General features: G+C 43.0%; 1 protein-coding gene across 2 annotated transcripts in view; it reads left to right on the top strand.

Moving 5' to 3' along the window:
• ME3 (malic enzyme 3) overlaps nucleotides 1–21,220 on the top strand; it is a 121,306-nt gene that overhangs the window by 73,343 nt on the left and 26,743 nt on the right. For both annotated transcript variants that reach the window (XM_033051318.2, XM_033051317.2), the window contains exons 4-6: nucleotides 11,484–11,559; nucleotides 15,791–15,952; nucleotides 18,845–18,948. In XM_033051318.2, the coding sequence (XP_032907209.1) occupies nucleotides 11,484–11,559; nucleotides 15,791–15,952; nucleotides 18,845–18,948 (342 nt within the window). The remainder of the gene's footprint in view (nucleotides 1–11,483; nucleotides 11,560–15,790; nucleotides 15,953–18,844; nucleotides 18,949–21,220) is intronic.

Genomic DNA, 21,220 nt, shown 5'->3' with positions numbered 1-21,220 from the left:
TTGTCCTGAAAGTTGTTCTGAAACCCCTTTAGACAATCTCTACTTTTTGTAAAAACACCAGTCACCATAACTTCTCTTGTTGCCACAAGCCTGGTTCAGCTTTCTTCCACATACAGCTGAAGTCAGTGCATGAGAAGAGGAATGTGTTTAACAGTGTGTTTGGGTAACATTGCCACAACCACCCAAAGACTGTTCATGTAACTGACTGTAGGGGAGGGAATGTCTGTGGAAAGTCTCCCAGAGACCCTGTGTAGTCAGGAAGCCCTGAAGAGGCTGTCAGGACACAGGGAGGTGTGACAGTCGTCATAGGTAGGAGACAGTCATTGGTATGAGACAAGATTATTGAATGAGGAGAAAATAGTTCATGCAGAGGGAGCCCAAGGCTGCTGAAAATGGCTCAACCTGTTTGGAACTTCTGAGAGCTGGCAAATTAATTCAAAGGTTCCCACTGCTCTCTTCTCCCCATTTTCTTCAGGCAAGTCTTTTCAGCCTGGTGTACCCCTCCCCTCATCAGCGCTCCTTGTTCCTTATCTCCAGTCTTCTCTCTCTCTTTTCCTCACATTTCCTAAGAAAGATGTGTATGCACTGGCTGTAACAACCATGAGGTAAAATGTCAGGCCCACAGAAGTTTAACAGAAAATCTCACGTTAATTTATGAAGGTCAGGCTTCCCGCTCCTGTCAGAAGTGATTTAGACTTAAGTCTGCTGAAATTGCCTGATTTACCAGGAGAAGCTCAAAGGAAGAGGTGGAGTTGTCCAAAATAAAGAGGTTGACCTGGTGAAGGAAATACAAAAGAACATGTTCTCCTTTGATCTGGCATAAATCTATGCTGCTGCCACAAGAAACAGCCCCACCTCAAACAAAAAATGCCAAAGACAGGGAGGAGGGCGAAGAATTACTTAGAATAGTGAATACCAGGATGTAAATTTGAGGGGAAATGATACTGACTGTCATGAAACCTTGGACAGCACTATCCATTGGACTTTGGAACAGCCATGCATCGTGCTCAGAAAGCCAACCATGTCCTGGGCTTCATGCAAAACAGTGTGGCCAGCAGGGCAAGAGAGGTGATTCTCCCCTCTGCCTGCACTGGTGAGACTCACCTGCTGCGCTGTGTGCAGATCTGGGGCCCCCAACACAAGAAGGACATGGACCTGTTGTAGAGAGTTGGGAGAAGGCCACAAAGACATTCAAATGGCTGGAGAGCCTCTCCTATGAAGACACGCTGAGAGAGCTGGGGTTATTCAGCCTGGAGAAGGGAAGGTTCCAGGGAGACCTTGTAGCACCTGGAGTACCATGAAAGCTGGAGAGGGGCTTGCACAAGGGCGCATAGTAATAGGATAAGGAGCAGTGGTTTTAAACTGAAAGAGGGTAGGTTTAGATTAGATATAGGAAGTTTTTGACTATGAGTGTGGTGAGGCACTGGCATAGGTTACCAAGAGAAGCTGTGGATACCTCATCCCTGCAAGTGTTCAAGGCCAGATTGGATGGGGCTCTGAGCAACCCAGTGTAGGGGAAGGTGTCCCTGCTCATGGTAAGAGGTTTGCTATGATTATCTTTAAGGTCCCCTTCAGACCAAACAGTTCTGTGATCGTATGGTTCTATTACCTGATTATGGGACAATTCATATAAAAGCTGTTGCTGTTTTCTGCATTTGCTGCAATTTTTGGCAAAAGTTAGATTTTTATATTATGTGGATTGACTAAATGTATGCTGAATTATATTTCATTTATCTGGAAGCTTATTTCTCTAGTATTGTCAAAACAATCTTTCTTTTCTTTGTCAAACTTTGTTCTAATTCTGTGTTCATTCTTGGGGCTCCCTGCAGTGCACTTTAAAAGGGAAGGTGTGAGTCCTGGAAGAATTTGCACAGCACAGGAAGGAAATATAATCAGGGTAGGACTTAGTTTAACTTCCCAGGCGTTTTTGATCCCACCTTAACCTCTGCACTATCAAGTAAAACAGAATACATTGTGTGCTTACCGGTGAAACAGATAAGGGCTCTGAGGTCTAAATCAACTGAACAGCACTGATAGAACATCTCGGCGTGTTTCTCTTTGTAATCTTATAATCTTCCAGTTACTGTGATAATTCCAGGATCCAGCACACAATCAGGTGTAGCACTGAAGCTCCAAAAAGGCAGAGGAAAATCAGGGCTGAGTCAAATTTTCCTACACTTAAAATTGTTTTTGAACAAAGAATATCAAGCCCCTTGAGCATGATGAGCTTAAACACAGCAAAGGTTACTGAATTTGGGAAATGCCAACACTTGCTGATTATTGGAATCCCTGGAGGGTGGAAACTTCTGTCTCACCTGGTCTTTACCTGTCTCTACCAGGTCTTTACCCAACTGCATTTGTAAATTTATTTGTGGGTGACAGAAGGCAGTCTGGTTTTTCCTTCCTGCCCATTAGCAAGAAGGGAGATCTGGAGTGAGCCAGAGTCAAACCCTGTACTGCAGACTTGCTTGGCTCTTACGCAGTCCTTGGTTCCAACAGCCTGATCCATACACAGACAGACCTTCTCAGAGGTCCTCTTAAACAGTATTGAAACACCACTGCTGGAAAGGACATTGGGAAATTTGGGGTTGTCAATTTTTAAAATACAAGGAGGATTTAATGCCTGAATTATGCTCTGACAAGGCAGTTCTCTGGTTCAACCAGAGAATCCAATTCTGAAAATACAATAGGGAAAAGCAGCTCTTGACAAGCCAAGAGCAACATGGGTCTGCTTGCCTCTTGCCTTAATCCTAGAATGTGGACAGCAGAGATTCACTAGGGACCTGATTCCAACCCTCTGCCTTTTCACATTGCTGCATAACGACCAATAACAATAGGTACTGAGCTGGTCTTTTTCCATCAGCTTCCCCCTGGAGACAAAGAAAGGATATTTATTCTTTAGTCTGACACCTGACTAGCAGAACCAATAAATCCAGGATTCCTCCTGGTTTCTGTCCACTGTCCCCTAACATTTCATATCTGTGAAACCTTATGTTCCTTTCCACCTCCCCTTCATCATCCACCTGTACTTCACCATCGTCGCCCACCCTAGCTTGTGCTCCTCCCTTTCCCTCACCTCCTCTTCTTCCTTAGGGAGCAGTGAGCTCAATCTGCTTGCTGTCCCCTCTGATTTCCTATCTGTGCCTTTTCCATCCTGCCCCATAACCATTATATTTTTTCATTTTATTTTGTCTACAGTCACCTTTTTTCCTCTTTTTCTCTGTCTTCTGCTTATTCCTGCAGCCCAGGAAAGCTCTAAGGCTTTTCTAGTGAGGGCTGAGTAGGTACTAGAGTGGGTAAGCAGTGTATGTTGTGTGCAGCAGTAAGCTGTGTTTTTTGGCAGCTGTCAGAATAATTGACAGAGTAAGGTCTATGTTCCCTTCCCTAGAGTAGTGAGGACACGAACCCCTTTATCTTTTCTCTTTATCTCAACAGTAATTTTCATAAAAGTGTATGGGAACAAACATCTTTGAGACCTTTGCCTTTCTGATAAATTTGTTGAAATAAACTAACTGGTAAGAGAGGACACCATATAATTGCCCCTTTCCTGGAAAAAATAACCTGCTAAAAATAGTGGTAGGTGTTAATAATTTGGCAAGATAGGATGATGCAAAAGCTTTGCTTTAGGCTGTGGTCTGGACCTTCCTGCTGTGGCAGGGGTTGGACTATGCCAAAGCATGGGGAGAGCTACAGCTTACCCTCATATGTGCTCACTTAAATTTCTCTGTTCCTGATCTTTGGCAGTTCACTACAGCTAAGCAGCTTTCAATCCTTTGGGATCATGGAGATTTCCCAGTGTGGGTTTAGGGAGGTTGTGTGGATAGTGAATCTTTTATTATTGCACATTGGAGCCTGTGTCTTCTGGCTTCCACACCGAATTTTGGGTTTCCTACCTAAAATATATGGTGACAACATTAAGAACATTTATAGTAGTAATGAAATTATTCATGTTGCAGATCATGTGAAATTAAATCTCTTACTGTACTTAAATTATAGGTATATTGCCTTATAAGTCTCTGTATAGATTTCACTAATAGTTGTGCTTGGTTGCTATTATTTTTTCATTATAACCTCAGGGTGCTGGTCAGCAGACTACAATTTACAAAGAAAATTGCCTAAAACAATGAAAATTTCTTGGCTTTTATTATAAATAAATCTGGGGGAAAAAAAAAGCTGATGAATCATCATAGAGATTTTGTCCAATCTGGTGATTAATTGTACTGTATTTAGACAAATCAGTGCATGCTAGCACATACTTTCTCTCCAAAGTCTGTAGCCCACAGGCATTTGTAATCTCAAGCTCCCTAAAACAGCCAAGCAATTTCAAAGTTTATTTTGTTGTTCTGAAGCCTTTTGTCCTGTTCTGGCAGAGACCAGAAACAAAAAAAGTCAACAGTGGGGGTGCAGCTGGTGGAAATGTCCCTAAAGGCTCATATTGCTCAACCTGTCAGTTTTGTATATGAGTTTTGAAAGTGAAAATAAATAAAACCAAATGTAGGCCCTTACTGTAACCACATTTTATTTCATCTCTAGCACAAACTGAAATCCAGAGTGGCTCCTCCAGTCTGTTTCTCTAACAGGAAGAGTTTTCTGTGGTTAGTACGCAACAAAAGCAGAGTCCATCAGCTGATCCCTCCCTCGCGTGTGTCCCTTTTGCAGCCTTGGGCAGTCCAAATACCGAGCAGTCAGCTGGGCTTGGGGCATAATTCAGCCAGACTGCAAAGAGCCCAGAGCGGCGTGCAGCGGCAGTCAGCATCCTTCCACCGTGACAAGCCCACTTGGTTTTTCATTTCCCGAGTGTGAAAATAATTTTGACATGTGGATTTCAGTGTTACTCTGAGACGGTATTGCTCCAGGTTTTCTGAGAGCATCATGCCTTTGTGTAAGGAATGGCTGTGATCACTGCAGAAGGTCAGCTTGTGCCATGCCTGTCAGAGCCTTTTTCTGTCCAACCTTATAACTCACTGTCTCACGACTTTTTCATGCCTGTCCAACGGCAGCCTGATGCAGGCTGGGATGCTGGCAAAGATCTGACTCATCTCTATTGTTTGTTGCTTTTTTAAGCAATTATTTCCCATGGACTTCCTATGTCTTCTAAAGAAAGGCCGGGCCAAATTAAGTTAAAAAGCTCAAGGACTTTTATGTGAGTAGAATTTCATCATCTTCAGGTTGTAAGTGGAGACACTTAACCTTTATTAGTATTCCAAGAATGAGCCATTCCTATCCAGATAAAAACACTTACTCATGATGCCTGCTTGTCTGATATAAGTATTGGGTATATGTGCATTTTCTTAACGTTGATTTACATGGTAGTTTTTATCGTCTCCTCACTTGTGGAGCAAATTCCCCTCTTAGCACCCAGACTAGAAGTTAATAAGTGCAAAGAAAATTAAACAAAGCCTGAGTTTTGTTACCTTTAGTCTTGCAGTTCACTGAGCTGGTATGGCCGCACACACACAAGAAACCAGACTCCTTGGAAGGACCCTTCCTTGGTTGGCCGAGAAGCATCTGGAGAATTAGGGACCTTAGCTAGCATTTTAATCTTAATTCCCTCCATCAGTTCCTCTTCTCAGGAACAAGTAAATATATAAGGCAAAGCCTGGTAGCCCATTAAGAAAGACACCTCTTTTTCTGAATAAACAAGGCTGATGGACTGATCTCTATGCAGAAAGCTTGTGGAACTTGCAGCTGAAGTTTTTTGTGTTCTTCCTGCTGTATACCAAAGCCTGAGCAAGCCTGACCATTGCATTAAATATTGGATAACACTTCCAATACATTCCTCCCTTACTGAGCAAGTATCTTATTTTTCAGAGAGCAGTCCTTTGGAGGAGTGATGAGAAGAAGGATGAAGCTGCAATAGCTGAATGGGAGGGGCTGTGTTTTTCAATTCCTGTCAACTTAGGAGCTTTTGAGGTCCTTCTGGTGGTTTCTCTTTTCCTCCACAGATCATAAATATGCAATCATTTTTAATCTCAGCTAGTAAGGGACGTTCATGCGACTCAAAGAGTGATGTCCTTGTTCTTCATGCTAGTATACATATCAGTGTTACAGTGCCATCATTTGTTCTGCTCTTTTGTGGCTTTTGACCAGTGTGACATCAATACTGGTGGGTATAATTGCTGACTGTTACTCATATATGATAAGTTTAAAGAGGCCATTTATTTTATAGGTGTAAACAGGTAACTGAAGTCATAGGAATGCTTCCCAAACTCACAGCACAGGACAAGACTGGAAGAAGAGCACAGCAATGGCCAAAGAGGTTTTGCATGGACCTTGATGAAGCAAAGGCATTGATTGCATTTGATTGCAATGGATTTCTGTTTGATTTCTTGTCAGAGGCAGCAGTAGGGCAAGACTACACCAGGAGGGTTGCAAACAGCCACAGGAGCCTTGGTAATTGCTGAGGAAAAGCCATTAGGAGAGGGAGAGAGACTTCTGGGTAGGAGGAAAGTGAGGAGAGATTTAGAACTGTGAGGAAAGATTGCATAATGTTTTTCACTCCCCTCAGTGCTTTGGGAATGAACATTCTCTGTAAACAAACAGTGCTTTAGAGATAGCACTGCTGGCTCCACTGTTTTTTCGAATGGGAAGTAACCTAAAAGTCAGCAATGCTAACCAGGGCTGTCAGAAAGGGGAACACAACTTAGCCTTTTTAAAGAAATCACTTGTTATTCAGTGAAATCCTAGTTAAAGGATATTTCTTTTTTCTAATATCTGAAACATGTTAAAACTAATTCCTTCCCAAATGTCTAAAAGAATGATAGAATCATGGAATGGTTTGGGTCAGAAGGGACCTTAAAGATTATCTAGTTTCATGGGCAGGGACACCTTCGACTAGGTCAGACTGCTCAAAGCCCCATCCAGCCTGGCCTTGAACTTCTAGGGATGGCAAGACCCCAAACTCTCTGGGCAACATGTTGCAAGTGCCTCATTATCCTCACAGTAAAGAATTTCTTTTAATATCTAACCTAAACCTGCCCTCTTTCAGTTTGAAAGAGCTATTATCCCTTGTCCTATCACTACAAGTCCTTGTAAGAAATATTTTTAAAAAGCCGTATCACCAGTAATCACCAGTAATCACCAGTATCCTAGTACCACTTCCTCTGGGCATCAAGTGTGCCATGTTTTCTTTGTCTCTGAACTTTTTCTATAATGAGCCTTGTAGTTAAGGGATTGTTGTCACTGTGGGACTTTCAGAATACCATCAGGATGGCCAAGATCTAACCAGTACTGGGGCTCACATCAGGATTCTTCTTATGGCTCACATGGTACACTGTGTAGCTTTATAAGTCCTGGAGTACTGCCATGAACTCAGTCAGGATAAAACCAGAAAAGAAAAGATAATGTCCCTGGCTTAGGGATGAGGAAAGGTTTTGTGGGTGAGTATACTCAAGCCCTTTGATGGATTCTGCAGTGACCTGCAGTTTGCTAGATCCTGCAGGCCAGCTTGGGCAGTTTGACTGCTGATATCCAGACAGAAATACTGCCTCAGTGACAATTTAAGAAGCTGTAACTCTCCTTTTAGTTTCTTGGACTCTTGCAGACGTGCTCAGTGGCACAATAAAATCTAGTCTGACTTCCACCTTAACTAAAGGCAGCTGTAGTGAAACCAGTGACGTTAATGGACTGAATATGAGACTGTAGCTCTGAAACCCTAATGAATGCAGGTTGAAGCACTCCCTGCTTTTAATTACCCCCACAAAGCTAACAGCTCTCTGAAGGTTACTATTTAACCAGAAATAATGGTACAGCATCTACATTCTGGATTGAAATTGCTGAGGCAGTTAATTTTTACTAAGCTCTAGTTCTTTTAATTTTGTCCCCATGCATGACTGAACCCACATAGAATGGCAGGTTCCTGGGCACAGGTGAGTTTTCTGGTCTGCAAAAACCCTCTGCCCCACAAAATGCCTGTGTTACGTGGCTTTATCAAAATTATCAACATTTTTAGCTTTACATTTTAATTGAATCCTTGTTATTGAGTGCCAAGGAGATTAAAGGAAAACTGCTTCATTTATTTTTGTTTCTCTGAACCAATTTATCAACTGTAATCCCAAAGGAGTTGGAGCAGACATGATGATAAAGGCAGAATAAAGATGATAAAGGTTGCTGAGGTTTCATTTCTCCATCAGAAGGCTTAGGCTGCATTTTTCCACAGAAAAATCAAGTTAATTTATTTTGTTGCCACTTGGGCGTTTCTTATTTACTACTGGTCCACATAGGCCTTTTAGTATTCAGAGCTCTACCTTGCTCTTCTCAAAGGCACAAATAAGCTTTTGCTCCTGTTGCCTTTCCTATAATCATGGAATTGTAGAGAGATTTGGTTTGGAAATTATGACAGGCCATGTAATCCACCGCCTTGCCATGGACAGAGACACATTCCACTAGATCACCTTGTTTGAGGCCATCCAACCTGGCCTTGAATACCTCCAGGGAAGGTACATCCACAGTTTCTCTGGATGACCTGTTAAGTGCCTCACCACCCTCATAGGAAAGTGTTTGCATTTCCTTGAGACAAACCTGGCTGCTGTTCTTCCCTGTTCACTCCTCAACAAAGCTTTTGCTGAGTTCAGCTTGTGGAGTTTGTCTGTTCCTTCTGCTTGCCTTATAGAAGGGATTTTTGGGTAGATAAACCCTCTGCCAGTTTGGCACATGTTTGTTTAACTAATTGGCCAGCTCATCTCTGTGGGTGAGTTGTTGTCAGGAGGGAGAGCACAACTCTCCTGGGGATCATACAAAATGAGGATATAGCTGTGACCCCGACTCGAAAATCTGATGTATCTGTTTCCCTTTGCATCTCAAAAATACCATGAATTTGCATCGGTCATTGCCTATTCCATGTGCAAAGGGATTTCCAGCTCACTGCTACCAGGATCCCCTTCTGAATGCTTGAACACCTAATGGGAGGCCACAGAACCTCAACCAGATCCAGGAACTTGCTTCAGCTAGTTGTCTAAAGGCATTGGAAATTTAGGTGTTTTATTGAACCTGGGCCCTTTGTTCTCAGATTCAGCACTTGTGAAATACGAGGCTTTCTTAGATACATGCCCACTTCCTGGTGGGGTTGTGTCACTGAGGTCACTTTCTCCACATGGATCACCATTTCTGCTCCTCCTGATGGTTTCCCTTGCAAAGCTGGTAGTGCCATTAGGGTATTATTCTAAAATATGCCATCCAATTTTGCCTGAAGTAAAGTAAGGAGCAATTAGCATCAAATACATGATATTATGGAAGGGAATGCAAATTCTGAGAGGGCTGTCTCTCCATGCTTGGTTTTCAATCACCAACCAGGCTATCTAAGCCAAGCAAATCTGATAGCAGCTGTGAGAGTCCTACTTCCAAAAAGCATAGTGAGAGTAGTAATCAGATTTTTGAAGACCCAAGCTGAACTCTCTCTATTGCCAAATCTCAAGCAGGGATTCAAGACCAGCCCGCTGCCCTCCGATTCAAGGGTCACAATCAAGGGGCATTGGGTATCTGCCCTCTCCACTTTTATATGAAACGACTCTCAGTTCCATCAAGCTGCATGACCAGGAATGGGCAGACAGTTGGGTTTCAGCTTCTGCTGTGAGCTCAGGATGTTTTTCAAAGGTTAAATGCTGAAGGGATGTGAATGTATGAGGCACGCGGCTAGACACTTAATAGGTGTCTTCATTATATATGGAAAATGTTACCTTCAAACAATAGCATTCTTCCTAAAAGCATATCACAACCTGAAATATATGCAGTGATGTTACTAATTTGCACTTTTAATTCCCAGTTAATAACTGCTCTCTAAACATAGATGGCAGCAATACAGTACTCCCTTTTTATGAAGATTGACATCCTTGAATACTGTCTTTGAGGCAAACCATGTGTATGTGATTAGTTCATTGGTTATTGGCACAGTGTTAAAGAATTACACTGAATAAATGAAATGTCATTTTCCTTTTTTGCCTTTCTGATCTGTCTGTGTGATTGTGACTTGATCAGTGTTGAAGTCAGCACTTTTATTTTTCTTCTTTTCCAAGTAAAGGGCATTTTCATTAGGAATCCCACAACTGACTGTGGGAAGATATCTGTTCCCTAGAAGAGTCACGTGAGATAAGCCCTTGCCAGAGTGAGTAGCCCAATTATGTTTGATTATCCATCACTCATATGGCCTCACAATGGAGGTTTTTTCCAAGCTTCTTCTCCCTAATGTTTCACATTAGAAGCCCAAACCATGACCGGATCTGAACTTTCTGGGGCTGAGCAATAGTTGAGGGATGTAAGCAACAAAAAACGCATCTATCTGTTTTTCCAACTGCTACTAATTGCTGACACAACTCCTGCTTTTGTGAGCAGATAACAAGGCAAGAAAAATCGCTGCATCTTCCTGCCAAGGGGAGTCCTTGAGTAGAGCCCTTGATTTGCTGATTAGTCAGTGCTGTAAGCAATGTAAGCAATTTTCCCTGACATAGGTACAGAGGACAGGTTGCTTCTTTTGGGGTTAGTGCAGCCTGAAAGGAACTTCAGCAAAATCCCAGAGTATCAGAGCAGAGATCAGTGAATGCAAATAATGCTGTCCTGGGTATTGAAAGAATCCCTGCTATGGATACTCTTTTTGATAACAACAGCAGAAAGGCAAAAAAATAAGCCACAAATCTAAAACATGGTTCAAAAATGATCTCTTCCAGCTCCTAATTTTATTTAGAAAGAAGGCACTTCTGTTTAAATCCTGAAGACCTTTGCATTGAGAAGTGATTAACCTTAGTGCAATCAGCTATGTTTTTTGTCCATATAAACACTTCACACTGAAGCATATATAACAAAAACATTTAATTTTCTGTTTCACTTTTCACAATTTTTCATGATTTTCACTTGGTGAATACCAAAAACTGGGATCAGATATTCATGGAGAAAAAAGAAACACTGTTGCAAGGGCAGGTTTGGCTTAATCAAAGCAAATGTCATGGCAGATATTGATACAGTCAGATTGGAGTCGTGTAGACTAGAGAGGTGACCCAAAGTATCTAGCTCTGGAGTGCCCATCCCCATCATTGACACTGGGAGCTGGGTGAGAAGGATCATGCTTTCACTGTTTGGATGGCCAGGAGTTGTAAACTCCTCAGGAAATAATGTGTAACAAGTGTTATGGTAAAACCATCAGCCTCCACTGCATTTGTCAAAATTGTTTTAACTAGAAAGCTCTTCTGCACCAAGGCAGAGTTTGCTCCCTGAAGCAAAGATGTTTCACAAGTGTTAAATGTGCAACACTGGTGGCTGCTGAATGAAGTTGCCATTATGGATGTTGAGCCTTTTGGTTTGAAAATGAGAATTTACCCTGCTATTAGCAGTCCCTTGAGGTCTCATTTTTGTATCAGTCAGTTGCCTGGTTTTGTACTCAGCAGCTCACATCCCTCCATTTTCAAGTTCACCTGTTTTCTTTTATCTTGGAGTTACTAGTTTTATTACAAGGCTTATTTTTCTTCACTTTCTTTCCTTTTATTTTCCTCTCTTAGGGGATTGTTTATCACCATCCATGACAAAGGCCATATTGCAACAATGCTAAACTCTTGGCCAGAAGAAAATGTTAAGGTATGTGGCATGTCTTCTGTGGATTGGGAAATTACAGGCAGTTTGGTGCAAAATGGGATATTTAGTGGAACTGTTTGGCATCATTTACAAAACTGGCTATTTTAAAGGACAAGCAAAGAATGCTTCTCTTCCTCAGAGAATTTTCAGGCTGAATTTCAGTTTCAATTTCCAGTCAAATTGGGACTTCAGAGACTCTTATCATGTATGTATGCAGTCAAGAACAACTTTTTCAGAGGTAGCAGGATCTTGGTCAATAAAAAAAATTGCATGTTAATAAATTTGTACAGAATAGGGGCCCTAATGAAAAAGTAAGATTCAGTGTATTAAAGAATTGTGTGGCTAACTTGTACCAAAGTTCCTTAAGATTTCTCTGTAATCAACATGCTTGTAGGACTCCTTCCCAAATCCAGTGAGTCATGCAAGCATCAAGAACACTGGCAGCTCTGAAAATCATGTTCGATATCCAGCAGCTGAAAATATTACTGACACCCCACCCAAAAAGGGTTCTTGTGAAGTGTTTTTCACTAGAGCTCGGGGCTGGGCAAGTCCCTGGCATGAAATAAAGTCAACACTTAAGACAGGTCTTGCCAGTCATCTCACCTTATTCTGTCAGTCTGAAAGTACATGTTCCTGGGAATTTCTGTGGCTATTGACAGTTTTGGTCCCCTATCAATCATCTACTTCTTCCAAGAACAAAGGTTCTTGGAAGAAGGCAGCTGAGAAAATCTTGCAAGCATTTTCCATTTCTAAGAGGAAAAAGGAAATTTAACATGTTTTCAGAAAAAGTGATCACAGTCGTATAAAATTGTGTTTGGAACCATGGAGAATAGAGGCAGGCTAGGTATTTTGTCCGTGTTGTGTCCAGCATGCTCAGTATTTCCATTTGTTTCCAACTCAGAACTGTGAGCAGAATTCATTATGGCTAATAGAAATGTTTTTGCAGATGGGGAAACTGGCACAGAAAGATTAGAGATTGTTACTGAAATAGCTGCTCTGGCACCCAAAACACACCATAGGAAGGGCAATGGTCCATGAAAGAGATTCAGACTATCTACTTTCCAGGCTTGCCAGACTATAAAGGCAGTTCATTTTAGCAGTATTGCTGTTATGGACCACAGGATTCCCTGTGCTTTTGTGCACAGACTTCTTCATGCCTGAACTGGTAGGCACTGGAACACTCAAGATTTTGAGATAAGTAGGGAGGCACCTGGACTGCACCTTAGTCCCTGGTGTTTTTTTAGAAGGCTGAACACTCCCCACCATTGAACACCACCCACTAAAGACAGTGCAAAAGTACAGTAATTTCACCACCATAAGGTGCACCGGACTATAAGGCGCACCTTTTTTTTTGCAGCAAGGCTCCACTCCCAGCTCCCCCCGCGGGGGTGCTGGCCAAGGCCCCGCCTCAACCTGGCAGCCATTGGCCCCCGGGCCCGCCTGTACCCAGCAGGGGCGGGCTATGCCCGCTGCTGCTCCGTGCAGCGTCCCCAGGGCCCCGCTGCTCCGGGAGGTCCCTGGCGCTCCAGGTGACCCGATGCTGGCAGGCTTGCCCTGCGCCGCCACTGCCCCGATGCAGGTGGCTTTCACCCCTGCCCAGGCTGCGCCACTGCCCTTTCCCTCCCCGACACGGCCGCTGCCCCGATGCCGCCGGGCTCACCCCGGCCCAGCGCTGGCCCGATGCTGCCGCTGGGCGGGCTCTGCTCGGCTGGGGACTGTTGCGGGCTTGCACTTCCCGGGTGGCAAATGTCACAACTTTGTACATCATATAAGGTGCACCGGACTATAAGGCGCACTTCCAGGTTCAGGGGAAAATTTTAGTCAAAAGGGTGCGCGTTATAGTCGTGAAATTACTGTACTCGGAGATGCTACCCACATTTTGCGCATTAGATGTGGCTCACTAGGGCTTCAAGGCAACAGTGCTTACTGTAGAAATGGGAAATCTGGCCCAAACCCTGAGTCTTGTGCCTGGAAGGGCTGGAAGGGTGCTGGTGCTCTGCTTAGCTTAGCAAAGCTTCAGCCAAGCTCTGATGAACCGCACCTTCAACACTTGTTAAAGCTGGGCTACCCTGAAAGAGCCATAGTACCAGAAGCAGAACAAGTGAGAAGAAACCATTTCTGGTCATACTTATTTGGGAATGTGGGGGTTTTGTGTCTCTTCCAGGATGGCTAATGAATCCTGACATGAAGAAATATTGGATAAAATGCTGGCCATCCTCAGGAGTGCCTTCCGTTGCCAATTTTCTCTCTGGTTCCTTAGTCTTGTACTCTTTTCTTCACAATCACCCAGCTAAAGCAAAAAGAATGCAAAGAATTATACAGGATGGATGTCATCCTGACAGCTATGAATTCAAGTCTCACTCAAAGTGAAGGTGTTATAGAAACATGTATTTTATTCTTACACAAGTGTGCTGCCATGCAAGCTACTGCACTGGCCTTCCATCCTGCCTTCCCTCCCCTCATTCCTCCCTCTTCCTGTGGGATGCCTGCCCTAGAAGTCCACTCAGGGTCTTGAATCCCCACCAGGATTACTGCTGTACAGGGCTGTTCAAAATCCTTCTCATTGAGTGTTTTCTGTTGGTTCACTCAGTGTAGAGTATCAGTTCATCCTGTAAAGGCTGGCATCCTGCAATCAGTACAGAGAACTGGGATTGCCAACAGCAGCACTTTGTCTCTCTGCATTGCCTTGGCAGCTTGGAGATCAGTGTAGCACTCTGGATCGTTCTGCTGGGCTACATGCCTGCTACTCAGACACTGCAAACCTGGACTGGTTAACTGGGTACAGCCTAATCTCAGTTAATATAAGGTGCCTGGGGATTTAGTTCCTAGTCTCAATTGTAAGTACTCCTGCAGTGCCAATGAAGAGGGAACTGAGCTTTTCAAAGAGAAATAAGCCATTCATCTGTTCCCAAAACAGCTGCTGGAAAGAGGAGATGCCCTCTGGAGGTTTCTGTCTCTCCCCATCAGATGTTAAATGAGTTTAGAAACCGTTTAGATGGTTGTCGTAAACTGCACACCTAACCTTTATACAGTGACTTCATCAAGAAAATTTGTATCACAGATGGAAGTAGAAAACAGGTTCCTGACTGTTAAACCAGTAACCTCCTACCTTCAGGTAGAAGGATCTGCCCTGCTCAGCCAGAGATTAATGTCCTGTTTGTTGAATTCTGATCATATGAACGTGAGTGAATAAAAACATTACTTTAATGTCCTTGTGTATCAGGTGTGCACAGAAACTGTGCTCTTTTTTGGGGTGTTTTTCAAATCCAAAGAGCCAGAAACAAATGTGAATCCCCTCTCTGTTACAAATAGCAATGCATTTCTCCCATGCTGTATTTTCTGTTCTGATTAGTTTCTCAGTATTGCCTTGAGGAGCTTCAATACCTATAGAGTGCTGCAGCACATCCTAGGTGGAAGAATTTTTCTGTCTCTGATGGATATCTAAATGCTATTGAGAGGTTTTTAGATGTGCCTGAGAACACTTATTTATTTGGAAGAAAGGGGATCAGTGCTCCAGACAAATATTTTGATTCATTAGAACTTAATTTTGTTGCGATATTCTCTGCATAGTTTGAATATTAACTCCATTTAATTTCAGGATAAACCTGTAGCAGTGCAGATGCTTGCTGCTTTCCTCATTCCCATTACTGCCTTTCAATCCCAATTGCATCCTCTGGGTGTGGTAAAGAAGTGAACGCACACCCAGAACCAGATGGAGCCCACCCAAAAAGAGACTTTCTCATTGCTAACACTTCACATTGACTCAGAAGGAAAAGCAAATAACAAAAAGTTCAAATATGTGTATAGTTTATGTTCAATAAGAAAGGACACTGAAATATGTTTCTTCCACAGATGCAGTTCCTAAACACACTTTTTTCTTCTAAAAAAAAAAAGATGAAAAAATCAAGGCCATATCTCATTTGTGATACTACTTGTAGTACAGCTGGGGATGCACAAAAAGCCATGCGGCTTGGGCTCTGCTGCAGTGAATTGAGGTATTCTCCAGCAGAGCTGCTGTCCCCACACTGTGAGCTGCTGCCTGTTCACCACACTTTCTCTACCCCTAAAAATGATCAGCCCCCTGTTGCTAACAGCTAATTAATATGCTGTCGTGGACAAGGAACAAATATCCATTTTACAGTTGCAAAAGTGGTATCAGTGTGGAAACAATGGTGCTGATTTTGCTTCTAGAGCCTTGGCAACCCCGTACAACAGTCTCTTTTGATCCTCCTAGGCTATCGTGGTGACAGATGGAGAGAGGATTCTTGGTTTAGGCGACCTAGGAAGTTACGGCATGGGCATCCCAGTTGGAAAGCTTGCTTTGTACACAGCTTGTGGTGGAGTTAACCCACAGCAGTGTCTCCCTGTCCTACTGGATGTTGGCACGGACAACGAGGTAAGACAATTTTTCATAAATCTGACATGGGAGAATCAAGATTTGCACTTAACTCCAGTTCCCTAAATGTGGAGATAAAGCTGGAGGCATCTGAGATGAGATGATGGTTTGACCAGCACTGCAGGAAAGTAGGGTTTGATTCCTGTTTGGTGCATAAGAACCTTTTGTTCTTATGGGGAACTGAAATAAACACTACATAGACTCATGGTCCCCTGGTGAGAAGACTCAGAGTGTTGCCAGTTGGAGCTGAAAGCTCACCTCCACCTGTCAGCATGGTGTGGTAAGTTGACAGGCTTTGTGCAGGAAGTCCCAGAATTATTCCTCCTCTGGTAATTGTGAGGGAACAGGCAGATATTCGTGTCTGTGTAGAGAAGACTATATTCCAGAAAGGGAGAATCCCTGGTGAGTGGTTTGGGAATGATTAATGTCACTGTTTTGTTAGATTGCACATGTTACTGCACATGATAACCAAGCAAGAGGACTCCATCTGTTTGCAGATTTTTGCCTTATGACTCTGGCTCAGAAAGGCCAAAGTGAAACATTTCAGCAATGCCAGAATGGACATCTGTGAGGATGTCTCTTAAAATTAATATCCTATAGCTATTTGTGATGTTCTTTTTTGTAAAATGTACTTGTGCTTCACATGACCCCATGTAAACCAAACACACATTTCTTGAGGGACATAAAAAATCTGGGCTATAAGAGCCTTGAGTTTGTGTATGAAGACAAGTTAATGCTGACATATCAGACATGCTGATGCTCATTGAACAGCTAAATTTTTTGCACCTCTTTCAGTCCTGCCCCAAGTCTCTCACACTGCACCCTTGAAAAGAATGAAATAATGCAAAATCAGTGTCCATAGATGACATCTGAGAATCTCAATTAACTCTTTGGTCTCTGACCCCAGGATTATGTTACCCCTTTAGCATAGTTGTCATGGACTTGTGGAATACAGCATCTGCTCATCTCAGCCTGATCCTGAAAAGGGAGAACTCTGAGTTTGGACGCACTGAGGCTAAAGCAGGAATTAAGTCTCAGTCTCTCAGTTACTGCAATCTCCAGTCAATAGCACATTGTACTTGACTTTGGATCCTTCATCTCTTCCTTCTCCTCCATGCTGACCTGCATGCCATCTGTGCTTTGAGCCTCCCAGCGGGAGCTTCTCCCAGAGGAACCTGGGTAAAAGTGCTTCCCTTCCCATGAAAAGCATCTGGTCATGCATGTCCACCTTGTTTCTGTCTCAGTAGACAGGGATCACTAAAATCCAAAGTGGCACCAATGGCTCTTGGGCCTCTGCAGGGGTCAGATGGCATCAGAAAAAGGGACTTACAGGATCAGTCCAAGCCCAAGATTAGATGTAATTTAAGTGTTCAGGAACTTCTCTGTGAAGGCAGTTTCCACATCTGGGGTTAAGATACAGAAGTCACTGTTTTCCAGCAATATGAACAATGTATTTCCTCACCATAGAAATAATTTGTTTGCTTATTTATTTAATGGTTTTCTCATGTGCTTAAACCCAGATTAACTGAACCCTAAGCACATCCTAGGAGCATCCTGCCCCACAAGTAAACTCATATATCGGTGCATAAATACGATAGTTCTTACAGGCATTCATTCTGTTCATCTCTGCCCATTAATATCTGGTGAGCCAAGGGTGATTGTGTTGCTAATACATGAACCTCAGGTAGAACTCAGTAAATATAGCCTTTTTATTATATTTTTAGCATCAGTTGCCAGCTTGTCTTTCTGACAGTCCATAATACTTTGTATACACTTTCAGCAAATCAATTTTTTTCAGAGCTCAGCATTTCTCACCTTGTCTGTGGCAGAATTTTGTGCTCTATGAACAGGGCCCAGAGCACACAATGTTTTAGGAGCAATCAGTGAAGTTATACAAATGCATCTCTTTTCTGTTTCGTGGCCCTGAAGAGCCCTAATGTATCAAACTCACAGGAAAACCTCTTTTATCTTTCCTTCTAAGGGAAAACAGCTGTGGCTGTAAAAACAGATCTGATGTTAGCGTACCTGCCAATATTTAGGGCTATATGGCTGCAGGACAGTAAGTTTGAGATGGCTCATCCTCCCCTCATGTGAATGTTCCTGAATGTTCCTGAAATTGGAAAGGAAGTAGAGTTCCTTTGCAGTGACTCTCAGAGGTGTTGGCCCACCTGCCTCTGCCAGTGTTTGTCCTGTAACTTTCCCCAAAATATATGCTATTTCCATGCCAACCCAGTCCTTTCTAGGTGGCTTATGGATGTTGACTTAACATGTCCTGGATTGTTTGGAGGAACGGCCTGTTTCATGTTCCTTTGGTTGGAAACCAAAATATAAATTAATCTATTGTGTGAAAATACCATGACTTTATACCTGCCAGATAACCGAGGTAAGTGCAGGTCTTGGGAACGTTCTTCCATTCTGATCACTGATTGTGGTCAACTCTGTGCTGTCACCTACAAGCCTAAATGACACATCATTTCAAGTTACATCACGCAGTCTTCATTGCACAAAGCACTGTTTATGGTCAACAGCCGCCCTGCCCTCAGTGCAAAATTAAGAACTGAATGTATAGTGAACACTCCCCACACAAGGTCAGTTTTATTCACTAGGAGTGAGGCACTTAGGCTGACAGCCTTTGGTACAGCTGTTCTGGGGATGCAGAGCTCCATTTCCTATTTCAGGAAGTGTTGCATCCCTCTGACTTTATTTATGCTAAAAGATAGGCCATATCTTCCTACAGAAACACTTCCTGCTTGGGAAGAGACGTCTGAGCTGGCCTTCACTGCATAGTGAATACAACTAACATGACTACATCAGACAAAGATTTTTGGTAAGCTGGGACATAAATCTCTGTCCATCTGCAGAAGATGTCAACAGAATTGCTTTGTGTCCTAGGCTCTCCTGAATGATCCACTGTATATTGGACTGAAACACAAGAGGGTTCGTGGGAAACAGTACGACGAACTGATTGATGAGTTTATGCAGGCAGTTACCAACAAGTAAGTGGGGTTATATACATGGCTCCTCTGGGCCGCTTCCATTTAAGAACAAATGTTGCAACTCCTGAAATAAACATTAGTATAATTGATTGTCCAAGCAAAGGAAGGTTGTTTCAATGCAAGTCTCCTGGGTGGTCTGCAAATGACTCTTTGTGCTTGAGCACTCTGGGTCAAAAATATTTGTCTCCAGAGAACTGAAATGGGACTGACTATTTATAAGCATTTCCTATCCACATAGGCCAGAGGTGTCAAACGTGTCCTGTGGGCTGTGTCTGGCCTCTGTCATGTATTTATGAACCTCATTCAGCATAGTCCAAACCTAAACTTTGGTTTGTTTTCACTTTATAAAGGAAGTTTCTAGCTCTTGCCATTGTGAAGGAAATCATCTAAATGGAAATGGCACGTTCCTTCACACACAGTGGAGTTTGCAGACTGCCTCTCTATGGCTTTGTCAAAAATAGGAACTTTACTACTGGCATTTAAGTCTGTGGAGTGAGAAGGCCATGATATAAGCACTGTCCTTTTAAACGTGGGACAGACCAGCTGTATACTTCCATTCATACTCACTAACTGGAATACAGGGTCTCTGATGGACCAAGGAGTTTAAAATGGGAAGAGCAGAACTACCACCTCAGCCCTGTGCACCTCTCTCTGAAAAATAAAAGAAAATGCATTAAAATCTCCGTGACTATCCAGAGAGATTATCGTAAGAGGGAACATGAGGATAATTGTTAAGGAAAAAAAACCTCATATTTAGAAAACTACAAGCTTTTTTACCTTTCCTAAAGCCACAGATGATACTGATAAGGAGCAGCAGAGAGCTGGAGTCTCTGATTGCCAAGCTGCTGCTTATCTTTTCTTCCCAGTGAAGGAGCTATGTTTGATCCACCCTCAGTGTCTCCAGCCAGCTGGATGTGTGTGTGTTCCTGCACAAAGGGGAGGGAGTGGGTGGTACATGTGTCATCCACTCGAAGTTCCCCCTGTCTCCCTGGAGGTAGGAGGCACCATGACCAGTGTCTGACACAGCACCTACCCATCCACTGAGAAGGATGGGTTTGCACATGGTGTGACTGCCCAGCTGGCTGCGGGTGGAGGAACTAGGGACAGAAATGCAGAGGGTTATTCAGTCACAGCAGAACCTTCTTTATATTTGATAAAGAATCTTGACTGAAATCTCATTTGATTACATTGTAGTATTGTTAGATGCTTTGTGCATTATCTGTGGGAAGAAATTCTTAAAGGCTGGAAAGCTGGTAAAACACAACTAGGAAATCATAAGAGACAAGCAGAAACTGCTTTAGAGTCATCAGGGTTGATTTGTGGGGGTTTTGTTTATTTTGATTGTAGTCACTAATTAATCCTTCAGGGAAACCCTATCCTGCTTTCTTCTGGCCAGAAGGCCGTGGGGGTATTGCAGTGTTGGTGTTGGTGATAGAATGGGAACAATAGAAGGAAAACACAGATTATGGTCTCAGCTATCGTAAATTTGGCTCTGAGATTTAGGCTTGTGGTGTTAAATGCAAAGCTCATAGCACCCACTAAAGACAATTTGCCTTTTCTGTGCTTGCTGTTGGAGAGGAAGGATTGGCAGTTATTTTCCTGTGTTTGGTTTACATGAGCTAATGTCCACATTGAAGGGAGAAGACCATGACACAATGAACTCTTATCTTGGGAGGCGGTGAAGTCATGTCTAATGCTTTCATCCAAGTATTGGTAATCAAGTTCCTGGGGCCCATGTCCCTGCTTTTCTATTTCCCTTAACCAGGATGAACACAGTAAGGCCCCTGAAAGTTCTCAGCAAAGTGAGGCTGGGAAATTCTGCTTTGCACTTCTGCATTCACATCTGTAAAGTATTTGGAGATCCTAGAGCAAAAGGAGCCATTAGCCTGTGTTATCATCCTGACCACCAGCGTACTTTAAAGCGTTGTTGGGGTATGATCCTTGTGCACTCTGGGGTGGTGAATAATCCTGCTATCAGCCTGGGTTGGGCAAACTCATATGAAGCAGGTTCATTCTGTCTCAAATTTCCACTGGAATGATTGGATTCAACCCAGTAGAAGCTCTCACTTCTGTTACAAAAGGAGCCAGAAATTTTTCAGAAGGTTGAGAACTTGTTGCTTTATTGTAGCCTGCTTCCACTTTTGAGGCAACATGTGACTATGAGCTACTGCAATCTCTTGTACAAGTCTGTAATGTCACATGCAGATTCAGTTCTTGGGGAAGAACCTTTTGGTTTTTTGCCACAAATCCCTTGCAATTTGGAGGTTTGCTT

Source organism: Catharus ustulatus, chromosome 2 (assembly GCF_009819885.2).
Source record: "Catharus ustulatus isolate bCatUst1 chromosome 2, bCatUst1.pri.v2, whole genome shotgun sequence".
NCBI lineage: Eukaryota > Metazoa > Chordata > Aves > Passeriformes > Turdidae > Catharus > Catharus ustulatus.
Note: the sequence above shows the minus strand (reverse complement) of the source record. Positions and strands in the feature narration are given on the sequence as shown.